Genomic DNA, 13,367 nt, shown 5'->3' with positions numbered 1-13,367 from the left:
TTAAACAAGTGTTAGATCTTGAATGGATGATTTTTGAGAAATTATTCATTCAGAATCTAACATAAGAATTTTGGCTAACTCAGATAATACCTGGTTGACAGCACACAGTTCTGAATTTTATTGTAAAGGAATTTTTATGTAATAACATGTAAATCACACTAGAAAAATCTTGTAGTTGAAAGTTAAACTGAAGGATTATAGGATTAATGAATTTTAATAAGGAAATTGTGGTATAATCTTGTCCCATTAAGCTGTCTTAAACTTAATAAGTCGCCAAAGAAGTTAAGAGAACGAGTGCAAAGGTCGAGTTACATATGCATGTATCGGCCATAATGCCGCCAGCTACAACGTACGAGGAATATGACGCCAGCGGGATTCCTGGAATACAGCACCTAACGACAGCTAGGACTTGGAGGATCACCTTAGGGGCATGAAGACAAAAGGTTGTATGGGAAAGAAGGGACGAAATATAAGCGAATGCGTGCGATAATGCTGGGCTTTTTTCTGGTTGTTTCCAACTTCACTTCGAGGATTCCTGACTAGCGGACGGAGTAGGGATGAGTGAGAGAGAGATGTCCCACTCAAGTAGGAGTAGAGAATGCACTGTATCGAGGCAGTGCGAAGTTAGAGTCCGGGAAGAATGTAAAACGGACGGCATAGTCGTAAGCCTATTGCAGAAGCAACTGATTGAAGGAGGACCCGAAAACACATGGCTGTTAACAGACCTTCGAAAGAAAAAGATTGGGTAACGTAAAGACCTTTACTGTATGTTTGAATGAGACAGAATTTAGTGTTAGATCATATTAAGTGGACTATAATAAGGATTTGTAATTTGAGATAGAATAATTCTGATAAACTAAGGAATGTCAAGAGTGAAACTCTAGCTGCATGTGACTGAGATTATATGCGAATTTGAAATTTTGTAGATGAATTTTATCAGAATAGTAATGGGTTGTGAGATGTATTTTAATGTAGCATGAAATAAGAGTTTGATTTTTGAGTAATATAATTAGCTAGATTTAATGTTTATAGTTTGTGTGAGATTACCAAGTTAATCTATGAGTGATCTGTTAAATTAGTATTGAGTAACTAACTTAGCAAGAGATTTTGAAAAGCTTAGTATCATATTCCAATTATAGCTGTAAAGTGTAATTTGTTCCAATAAACGTGTTTTGTTGTATATGCCTGATTCGTGCTTGATTCGAGAAATCAAATTACCACTTGCAAAAACTTAGAACCATAGCGGGAGGGAGTTTAATGAGAGTGTTAGAGTAAAATAGATTATTGGCCATGACTGGAATTAGAACCAGTATCTATTTAGTGTATATTAGAATGAATGCCAATTAACCTAGGAATATTCCCTGAATATTAAATAAGCTCATATTATAGGACTATGGCTGGCACAGCAATAAAAAATAAATTTGCCAGTGTCCGAAAAGGAAGCATTCTTAGGTAGAGTTAGGTCAGGCATTCTTAGGGAAGTAGATTAGTATATATTATATATAATGAAAGTATAAAGAAAATAAAAGAAGATATAACAATAGCGCAGTGAGTAGGATTTTAGATGAGTAAGGTTTGAGTAAGTAAGAAGATAAATAAGTACAAATGAGTAAGTTAGTAATAAAAACAAATGAGTGAATGAGTATAAAGCAAAGATATAAGATAAATATAATAGAGAAATACATATTATAACACAAGGCCTCCGTTATTTTCGTTAGGGAACCAGGGTGAACAGCGAAAAGTCAGCTACTGGAACAAATCGTAAAACACACCCCAACTCAATATCACCAGAATTGAAGATCAGTACTATCAACATAAGAAGCCTGAATGGCAAAGCAATGGAGATAGCTGATGAATTAGATAAGTACCAGATCAACATAATAGGGGTGACTGAAACAAAAAAAGACCAAAACTGGTGAGATCTTTCTGAGCAATAAATACAAAATGATATATTCAGGAAATGACATTCAAGGAAAAGAAGGAGTAGCCATAGTATTCAACACTAAATACGAGGCTAATCTTCTTGAATGGCAGTCAGTCACAAGTAGAGTAATGTGGGCAAATATGAGAATGGGGAACTGGACAATGAGACTTATTTGTGCCTATGGCCCCACAGAAGGTTCTACTAAGGTAGAAGTGGAAGAATTTTTTGAGGCTCTAGAGAAAACTACTGACACAATGAAAAATGAAAAGTTGGTCCTTGATGAGGATCTAAATACCAGAATAGGAAATGATTGTCAGACATACAGATATTTTGGGAAAATTTGGAGAAAAAGAGCAAAGCTAATAATAATGGCAAATACTTGTTGGATTTCTGCTCAGGACATGGACTGGTTATTACTAACACCATGTTCCAACATAAAAATGTGCACAAATTCACATGGAGAGAAGAGGCAAGGAATAAGAAAAGTCTCATTGACTATATTATTGTTGATAGTAATGTTTTCTCTCTGGTGTAGGACACTAGAGTGTACAGAGGATTTGAAATTGGAAGTGATCACCATTTAGTCTTAAGCAGGATAAAATTGAATTTCATATTGAAAAGAATAACATGTAAGAAAGTTTTAAAGCAAATAAAAGTTGAGCAGCTCTCAGATGTGAACTATAGACTAAAATATACAAACATTATTCAAGAAAAAAAGAAAGAGTTTGTACACAAATCAAACCTTGGAGATTTAGTGGCAAGCTCTGAGGGAAACATTGATTGATTCTGCCAGAGAGGCATGTGGTGAGGTTGTCTACATAGGATACAAGGATAAAAAAAATGTGCTCTTAGAGAATACAGAGACAATGTAAGAAAGCTAAACAAAAGTCATGGGAAGACTGGTAAGAACATAGAAAAATAAATATCAAAAGGATGGCAAGATATTCTGGAGGTTGTTGAAGAAGCTAGAAATGGAGGAAAGAGTGCTGTAAAAGGAACTGGAGATAATAAAGGTGATATGAAAACTGGAGAAAAAGATATCCTTGAAGTTTGGAGTAATTACTTCGAAAAATTGCTAAATAAAACTAGTAGTGATTAGAGCACAGTGATAAAAAAAAAACACTGACCAGGCATGCAATCAGGAATACATATCCATGCGTGAAGTAGAAAAAGCCATCAAAAGTCTGAAATGCGGAAAGGCAGCTGGAGTAGATGATATTAGACCAGAAATGCCCAAGTATGGAGGTATAAAAGTTTTATAGTGGCTAAACTGCATAGTTCAGAGGGCCTGGACAGAAGGACGAATTCCAGATGATTGGAGTAGAGCTCTCATTGTACCCATATATAAAAAGGGAAATAAAACTGATTGTGAGAATTACAGAGGTGTTTCTCTACTGAGTGTTCCTGGTAGGATTTATGCGAGTATACGGTTGAAAAGGATTGTGAAAGAGAAGCTTGGTGCAGAACAAGCTGGATTCAGGCCAAATAGAAGCTGTCAGGATCAGATATTCAATTTACGACAGATAGTTGAAAAGTCATGGGAATATAACAAAGATCTGTATTTAAGTTTTGTAGATCTGGAAAAAGCATATGACAAGGTGCCAAGAGAGAAGCTATTCAATACGCTACAGTTATATGGTGTCAATGGGGCATTATATCAAGCAATACTTAGTCTTTATTTGAGTTGTAAATCAGCAGTTAGGATTGAAGGAAGTACAGGAAGATGGTTTAATGTTAAATCTGGTGTCAGACAAGGATGTACATTATCACCTCTGTTATTCATTATCTATATGGATTACATTATGAAGGAAAGTGGTATTAAACCTGATATAAAAATTGGAGTTGTTAATGTCAGCTCCTTGCTTTATGCGGATGATATTATACTTCTAAATAAATCCGCTACAAGTCTGCAAGATTCCCTGACTAAATTGAATAACTGTTTTGTGATAGATATAGCATGAAGGTCAGCAATAACAAGACAAAGATACTGAAAATAGGCAGAAGCATTGAAAATATCAGCTGCATTGTGAATGGAGAACCTATAGAACAAGTAAAACATTTCAGCTACTTAGGCACGATTTTTAGTGAAGATGGTAAATTAAATATGGAAATAGACAACAGAATCAACCAAACTGGTATTGTAGGAAGTCAATTGAATAAATTTATATGGAATAAGAGAGAAATTAGTTGGAACACTAAATTAGCTGTATACAAGACAGTGTTCAAACCAATTTTAACTTGTGGATCTGAGAGCTGGGTCAGAAGTAAAACACTTGACCAAAGACTAGAGACCGCAGATATGAGAGTCCTGAGAAAGATTAGGGGCGTGAACAGATGGCATCAATGGCAATATCATATTAAAAATGAGGATATTAGGAAAGAACTTGACATTGTTTTGCATTCAGGAATGTATTAGCAGAGCTAATCTCAGGTGGTATGGTCACTTAAACAGAATGGGCGAGGAAAGATTAGCAAAACAAGTATTCTCCGCTAGGTTGGCAGAAAAAAGACCCAGAGAAAGACCAAGATACAGGTGGATTGATATGGTAAAAAGTGCCTTATTAGATAGATAGATATAAATATAAGATCTGACAGTGTTGTAGCTTTGACAGGTTACAGATTGATTTGGCAGAAAATTGTAGGTTGGAAGTTAGTAATGATATAAATTTTTCATGTAGTACTAACATATCCTGTACACCCCCTTGAGGGTAAATGTCAGGAATTTGATGAGGATGGTGAAAATGGTAAATTAAATATGAAAATAGACAACAGAATTAGGAAGTCAATTGAATAAATTTATATGGAATAAGTGAGAAATTAGTGAAAACACTAAATTAGCTGTATACAAGACAGTGTTCAAACCAATTTTAACTTATGGATCTGAGAGCTGAGTCAGAAGTAAAACACTTGACCAAAGACTAGAGACTGCAGATATGAGAGTCCTGAGAAAGGTTAGGGGCACGAACAGATGGCATCAATGTCAATATCATATTAAAAAATGAGGATATTAGGAAAGAACTTGACATTGTCGGCATCCAGGAATGCATTAGCAGAGCTAATCTCAGGTGGTATGGTGACTAAAAGAGAATGGGCGAGTAAAGATTAGCAAAAAAAGTGTTCTCTGCCAGGTTAGTAGGAAAACAATATTGGAGTCTTGGCAAATAACAGACTGATTTGGAGGTTAATTCTAGATAGGAGGCTAGTAATGATGTAAATTTTTCATGTAGTGCTATCATATCCTGTATACCCCTTGGGGGTACATAGCAGGAATTTGATGATGATGATGACTGTTTTAAAGTGAAAATCCGATCCTCACAACCTCTGTATGCCCTGAATCCAGCTTGTTCTTCTCCAAGCTTCCCTTCCACAATATTTCTTAGCCATTTCTCAAGTATACTTGCATAAATCTTACCAGGAATACTCAATAGAGAAATACTTCTGTAATTCTCACATTCAGTTTTATATCCCTTTTTATAGATGGGTATTATGAGAGCTCTGCTCCAATTATCTGGAATTATCAGGCCTTCTGAATTATGTAGTGCAGCCATAAAGCTGGAGTAGATGAAATTCTTGCCGAATTTCATCTATTTCAGCTACCTTTCCACATTTCAGGTTTTTGATGACCTTTTCTACTTCAAGTATGAATATGTGTTCCTGACTGCATTCTTGTTGGGAGTTTTCTACCATCATGCTAACACTGCTTGTTTCATTTAAGTCTTTCAAAGTGATTACTCCAGACATCTAGAATATCTTTATCTTCAGTTTTTTTGTCACCTTTATCATCTCTGACTGTAAAAGGAATCATTGCTTATTCAATTGCCTCCAGAATGTTTTGCTATCTTCCTGAAATTTATTTTCTATGTTCTTACCAAAGTCTTCATCTGAGTTTTGTTTAGCTAGTTTTACACAGTGCTTTGCTTTTTACATTTTTCTCTGTATTCTCTAAGAGCACAAGGTAACTTACTTGCCAAGAACTTTAGATATGCTTTCTTCTTTGCTAACTTCCTGAGTCCACCATGGAATTCTGGTTTTTATATCCGTACAGACAATCTCATCACATGTTGCTCTGGCTGAAATCAATCAAGCAACGTTTTCTTCAGGATTTGCCACTGAATCTCCGACGTTTGGTTCTTTTTTCAAACTCTCATTTTTTTTTTTTTCAATGATGTTTGTATATTTCAGTCTCCAGTTCATCTCTGAAAGCTGCTCAGTCTTGATTCATTTTAAAAACGTTTCTACACACCCTTCTTTTCAATGTGAAATTCATTTTTAGCCCTCAAAACTGAATAGTGATCACTTCCAATTTCAAATGTGTCCTGAACTAGTGGGAAGACATTGCTGTCCACTATAACATAGTCAACGAGACTTTTCTTCTTTCTTGCACCATGTTCCAATATTAACACCATATTGGAACATGGTGTTAATAATAACTAATCCATCTCTTGAATTGAAATCCAGCAGCCATTTACCATGATTATTAGCTTTGCGCTTTTCTCTAAATTTTTCCAACACATTCTATATGTCTGGTAATTATTTCCTACTCTGTGGTTTGGACCTCCAACAAGGATCAACTTTTCTTTTTTCATTGAGCCATCTGCCTTCTCTAATGCTTCAAAAAAGTCCTCCATTTCTTCCTTGGTAGAACCTTTTGTGGGACATAAGCACAAATAAGTGTCATTGTCCAGTTCCCCATTCTGATATTTGCCCACATGACTACTTGATATTGCCTTCCATTCAATATTATCTTCGTATTTAGTGTTGAATACTATGGCTACTCCCTCTTTTCTCTGATTGCTATTACCAAAATATAACATTTTGTATTTGTTGCTTAGAAAGATCTCACCTGTTTTTGATTTCTTTGTTTCATGCATATTATGTTGATCTGGTACTTATCCAATTCTTCTGCTAGTTCCATTTCTTTTCCACGGATGCTTCTTACGTTGATAGTACCAATCTTGAACTCTGTTGATGTTGAGTTGTTCTGGGATGTGTTCCAGTAGCTGACTTTTCACTTTTTTCCCTGGTTTCCTGAATGAAAACAACAGGGACCTTGTTTAATCGGACAATGTCCCAGCTGGCATGAAATTTTGTCATGTTGTGCCATTGTTTTACATTGTGGTTTAAGCCAAGAAGAATACAATTTGGTTGGCTAAATCCCAAATTGGCAGCCCATCCTCATTTGTTCAGTATCCAGGTAGATACCTAACAGGGTGCACCATGAAAAGGAGAGGATTGGACCCAGTCAGTTCTTTGCATTCTTTAAAAGAATGCAAAGAACTACATGGAAGTTTCCTTCCACTTGTAAGCAGTGACCCTTAAACAATCCTTAATCTTCAATTCATTTGATACAGTGTTTTTTAGTTGGGCCAGCCAGTAACCTCTACCATGTGGAGTGTTAAAAATTACATAATCTTGATTCAAAAATTTAGTACTGATGAAAACAGGGCTATTTTATCATGCCACATCAGATGGTTCCATTCCTTATGGTTATAAACATGCTACACTGTTTGGATCAATGAAAGCAGTGAATTGTGTAACAGTATTATGCTGTTCAAATATGTCAGGAACTGATAAACAAAAGCTTTTAGTTACTGAAGGAAGTCCTGACCTTGATGCTTTAAAGGGATTAGAGTGAAGTTCAGTACCATGCCAATAAAAATGATGGATGACATCTGAATTTTTTTAAGAATTGGCTTATGAGTTGGGACATAAAATTACAGTGGAAATCAAGGAAAAAATTACTGGTTGTTGACAAAAGAGGTCAGTTCAGAAAAGTTAATCTTTTGAAAAATATACAGTTTATGACTGATAGTTGGTGAGAAATAAGCAAGCCCATTAAAAACTTTTGCTTACCATGGTTTTAAGCATTCAGTCATACATATGCCAGATATGGCCAATAGGAAAATGACATTTCATTAGACATGAACCACATCAGAAACCATGAAACATTTGAATCCATTGATGGTTAGCTTCAATACTGCAATGAAGATGAAAAGATTCTGAGGAGGAAATTGAAGCAAAATAGGGAACACTAGAAGAAAAAGAGTGATGAGGATGATGAGAGTGATGACACTGCTAAGCTTGATGGATCACATGAACACCAGGACACCAGAAAATTTATTATTGGATTATGACTCTATTTCATGCAGAAAGGCAATATTATGTCTACACTAAAGACCTGTGCTGATTTTGTTTAATTGCAAGCAACCAAAAAAAAAAAATTATAATAAATAAATAAATAAATAAAACAACAGGCCATATTTGATCACTTCCTACATCATTAACTGCTAAAAACTGCATGCTTGTTTATTACGTATATAAACGAAATTATTTTTATGGCAAATATTTTACTTTAATTAGACCAATTATTTATAAGTCAGTAATTTTTCTACACAATGAACAAAAAATTTGTCTAAACTTGTATTTTGTCTTCTACACCTTTTTAACTCTTAACATGCACCTTCATTTAATTGGGCCAAATTATGTTATATCCAATGTGGCCCAATTAACCAGAATCCAATGGATTCTGTATATACTGTATTATTTTGCTACTTATCAGATGGTCATTATAAAGCTAACACTAATTTATGAATAATTTGGTACAGTTGAGCAACTTCTTTAATATTGTATAATTGTAAGTGATATTTTTATGCAGTGATTCAATTATGTTATGAAATATTGCTTTGTAATGTTTAATCTTTCAGTACTGTTTTGTTTGAGAGGCACTTCTCACAAATGGCATTTAAATGTTTCTCCCACTTTTTTATTTATTTATTTTATTTTATTATTTTTTTATATATATTTGCACTGTATTTTTATTTAATTGATACCATAAAAATAGAGTTTCACATTTTGCTTTCTAGCATGATGCTAAAATTAATTAAGTAGTTAGTGTTGATTGCTGGCTTTAATATGTATATTTTGCTTGGCAGAAATAGCATGACTTGAATTGTATTATATTGTCATTTTTTTGTGTTTGATTTGTGTAATGCTGATTAGATATTTTTCTCAGTTTTTAGAATTTTTATTTTTGAAATAGATTCTTTCATTCACTGTTTTTTTTTTCTCACTAGTAAATGAAGAAACAGGTGTTGCTATTGAGCTGGAAGATAAAAAACTCATTGAAAGGATCACATCCAGGTTCAATAATTCACTGATATTTAACCCATCTGAATTGTTGATGGCTTACACCATTAGAGATCCTGTGGTTTTTGGTAAGAATTTATATATGCATTTTTTAAAATGAGAAACTAATAATAAATTTTGTCAATTTTCTATAAGCTATTTTATTTATTTTATTTTTTTCCAGGAACCGACTTCAGCAGCAAACCAAGAGGATTTGCAAGAAAGTGAGTAAAAAGATTTGCAGAGGAGGGGGGGGGGGAATCATTGTTTAGTGGATATAATCATTTAGCCTGCTATATTTGTTGCTACTTTTATATTACTTTCATGTGAATACAGAATAGAGAATTACTTATGTGAGTTACTGTCAAATTGTCACATTTTTAGTGCTGGAATTTCTGGAAATACGACTTTTTATGATATTCTTAGGAATGGTTAAAGTATTTCTATAGCACAGGAATTAGAAGAACAATTGTGATGTATGCTCTTTGGGTGAAAAAAACAGATTCAGTTCTCATTGTTGATATGAGAAATATTTTTCTACCCAGAAACTAGTTCTTGCAGAAACTAACCCCAGAGAATAGACTGTTCATAGATATTGAAGTGGTTCCTTTAACGTAGCTTGAATGCAGCAGATTGTGTGGTTTGAGAAATGAGGACTTAAACCCTTTGAGAGCTTGCTCAAAAAATTGGATTAAAATGGGAAACCTGGATATGTATATATATATATATATTTTTTTTTCATTTTTTAATATAAACTGACTATAAACCCGAGAATTATAACAAATTTTAATATCTTTCTATGTTCTTAACGCCTGATGAAGTCAATCTCGACGAAACATGTTGCGTTTTCAAATAAATCTCAATTTGTTATAATTCTCGGGTTTATAGTCAGTTTATATTAAAAATGAACATATCCAAACCCCGAGTTAATAGTAGTAGCATATATTTATTTATATATATATAGAGAGAGAGAGAGTACCTCAGTGATTTGAACTAAGATTTGGGAGTAGCCCAGAGACTGTATAAACTGAACATTCTCCCCCTCCTCCAATTCAAAATATCATAAAAGCATTTAAAAAATTCAAAAAAAAATTGTTGAATATACTAATGGAATACCTGGAGGAGAAAAGAAAAGAAATCTAGCTTGATTTGTAAAGGCCTAAATGTAAAACAGTAGCCTCCATGTGCAATTGACAGCAGTGCATTATAGTCTTGTCAAAGCCATTAGTTTCAACTTCTCATCTTTGCTTAAATTCTGCTCTTATTTTCAGATAGTGCCAGACAGCACCATCTGACTATTTGATATCCTTTTGTTGATAACATGAAGAGATCATTTTATTGTACCATATAAAAATTGCATGTTTTTTGTATTATATGGATTCTACTGTCTTTCTATAGAAAGATGGTACAATCTCAAATAGTATGCAGGAAAATATGATACTCACTTACTTATCCACTTCATGCCCTGTGACACATAAGGCTAAGATCCATTTCTTCCAGATAAATTTCAATCTTCTAAGACACTTGACTGCATCAGTCTTCAATCTTGGATTAAAGTCTTTTTCCTGTTATTTTGACATCTGCCAAAATAGCAGAAATGGGAGGTGAAAAGTTATAAAAATACCCTCTCCCATTCTGTATACTCGATCATATCACCTTAGATTATCACATTCTTGAATATTAATAATATCAAATTTATTTTTTATACAGTTTACCTTGAAGAACACAGGTTTGAACAGCAATGATCCACTTATACGTGTTTTTTTATGAATAAATGTATTGGAAAATTTTTTGGGGGATTTGCGACGATTTGAAAAATTCGCAGACAAACCGTGTGTAGCTTAGAAATATTAAAAAAATTAGGTATGATATGAATGCATAAAATGTATGTAGATACTAGTCTATTTTATCATTTAATACCATAAAGTATATACAGATCTATTATAAAAAGTTAAAATTTATCAAAACTTATGCACACAAACACTTACAGACCATACATGGCCATTTGCAGTTGAAAGAAATGTATCATCATCATCAAATTCGTGCCATGTACCCTCAAGGGGGTGTACAGGATATGATAGCACTACATGAAAAATTTACATCATTACTAACTTCCTATCTACAATTTTCCTCCAAATCAGTCTGTTACTTGTCAAGACCCCAACATTATCAGATCTTATATTTCTATCGTCTAAGTCACTTTGTACCGTATCAATCCATCTATATCTTGGTCTTCCTCCTCTGGGTCGTTTCCCTGCCAACCTGGCAGAGAACACTTTTTTGCTAATCTTTCCTCGCCCATTCTGTTTAAGTCACCATACCACCTGAGATTAGCTCTGCTAACGCATTCCTGGATGCTGACCATGTCAAGTTCTTTCCTAATATTCTTGTTTTTAATACGATATGGCCATTGATTCCATGCCTTTAATCTTTCTCAGGACTCTCATATCTGCAATCTCTAGTCTTTGGTTAAGTGCTTTACTTCTGACCCAGCTCTCAGAACCATAATTTAAAACTGGTTTGAACACTGTCTTGTATACAGCTAATTTAGTGTTCTTACTAATTTCTCTCTTATTCCATATGAATTTATTCAATTGACTTCCTACCATACCAGCTTTGTTGATTCTGTTGTCTATTTCCATATTTAATTTACCATCTTCACTAAAAATCATGCCTAAGTAGCTGAAATGTTTTACTTGTTCTATAGGTTCTCTATTCACAATGCAGCTAATATTTTCAATGCTTCTGCCTATTTTCATTATCGTTGTCTTGTTATTGCTGACCTTCATACTATATCTATCACAAAACAGTTATTCAATTTAGCCAGGGAATCTTGCAGACTTGTAGCGGATTTATTTAGAAGTATAACATCATCTGCATAAAGCAGAGAGCTGACATTAACATCTCCGATCTTGATATCATGTTTAATACCATTTTCCTTCATAAAGTGACCCATATAGATAACGAATAACAGAGGGATAATGTACGTCCTTGTCTCACACTAGATTTAACATTAAACCATCTTCCTCTACTTCAATCCTAACTGCTGATTTACAACTCAAATAAAGACTAAGTATTGTTTGATATAATGTCCCATTGACACCATATAACTGTAGCATATTGAATAGCTTCTCTCTTGGCACCTTGTCATATGCCTTTTCCAGATCGACAAACCTTAAATACAGATCTTTGTTATATTCCCATGATTTCTCGACTAATTTGTTGTAAAGTGAAGATATGATCCTGACAGCCTCTATTTGGCCTGAATCCAGCTTGTTCTTCACCAAGCTTTTCTTCCACAATTCTTCTCAACCGTTTCTCAGTATACTTGCATATATCTTACCAGGAACACTCAGTAGGGAAATACTTCTGTAATTCTCACATTCAGTTTTATTTCCCTTTTTATATATGGGCACTATGAGAGCTCTACTCCAATCATCTGGAATTCGTCCCTCTGTCCACGCCTTCTGAACTATGCAGTGCAGCCACTGTAAGACTTTTATACCACCATACTTAAGCATATCTGTCGAATATCATCTACTCCTGCTGCCTTTCCACATTTCAAGCCTTTGATGGCTTTTTCTACTTCAAGTATGGATATGTATTCTTGATTGTATGCCTGTTGAGTATTTTTTACCACTGTGCTATCACTGCTTGTTTCATTTAGCAATTTTTCGAAGTAATTACTACATACTTGAAGGAAATCTTTTTCATTTCACCTTTAACATTGCTATAAAATTCCTTTTACAGCACTCTTTCCTCAATTTCTGAGCTTCTTCAACAACCTCCAGAATATTTTGCCACCTTCTTGATATTTATTTTCTATGTTCTTGCCAAAGTCCTCGCATGACTTTTTGTTTAGCTTTCTTACATTTGTTTCTGTAATCTCTAAGAGCACAAGCTGACTTATTTGCCAGGAACTTTTGATATGATTTCTTCTTTTTTTTCACTGCCTCTTTAACATCCTGTGTCCACCATTTTTCTAATTTTTCTGTCCTTGCAGACAACCTCACCACTTGCCTCTCTGGCTGAATCAATCAGGGTTTTCTTCAAGGTTTGCCACTGAATCTCCAAGGTTTGATTCCTGTTCTGAAACTCTTACATTTTTTCTTCAATAATCTTTGTGTATTTTAATCTACAGTTCACATCTGAGAGCTACTCAACTTTTATTTGCTTTAAAACTTTCTTACATGTTATTCTTTTCAATATGAAATTCAATTTTATCCTGCTTAAGACTAAATGGTGATCACTTCCAATTTCAAATCCTCTGTACACTCTAGTGTCCTACACCAGAGAGAAAACATTACTATCAACAATA

At 34.2% G+C, this 13,367-nt stretch overlaps 1 protein-coding gene across 4 annotated transcripts in view; it reads left to right on the top strand.

Annotated features, from left to right (window-relative positions):
* Nadk2 (NAD kinase 2, mitochondrial) overlaps window positions 1–13,367 on the top strand; it is a 154,783-nt gene that overhangs the window by 128,672 nt on the left and 12,744 nt on the right. For all 4 annotated transcript variants that reach the window (XM_090413743.1, XM_090413745.1, XM_090413744.1 and 1 more), the window contains 2 exons: window positions 8,998–9,138; window positions 9,234–9,273. In XM_090413743.1, the coding sequence (XP_090269869.1) occupies window positions 8,998–9,138; window positions 9,234–9,273 (181 nt within the window). The remainder of the gene's footprint in view (window positions 1–8,997; window positions 9,139–9,233; window positions 9,274–13,367) is intronic.

Source organism: Typopeltis vanoorti, chromosome 24 (genome assembly GCF_054136105.1).
Source record: "Typopeltis vanoorti isolate ZY-2024b chromosome 24, IOZ_Tvanoo_1.0, whole genome shotgun sequence".
NCBI classification, from domain to species: Eukaryota; Metazoa; Arthropoda; class Arachnida; order Uropygi; family Thelyphonidae; genus Typopeltis; species Typopeltis vanoorti.
This window is presented reverse-complemented; position numbering and strand designations above follow the sequence as displayed.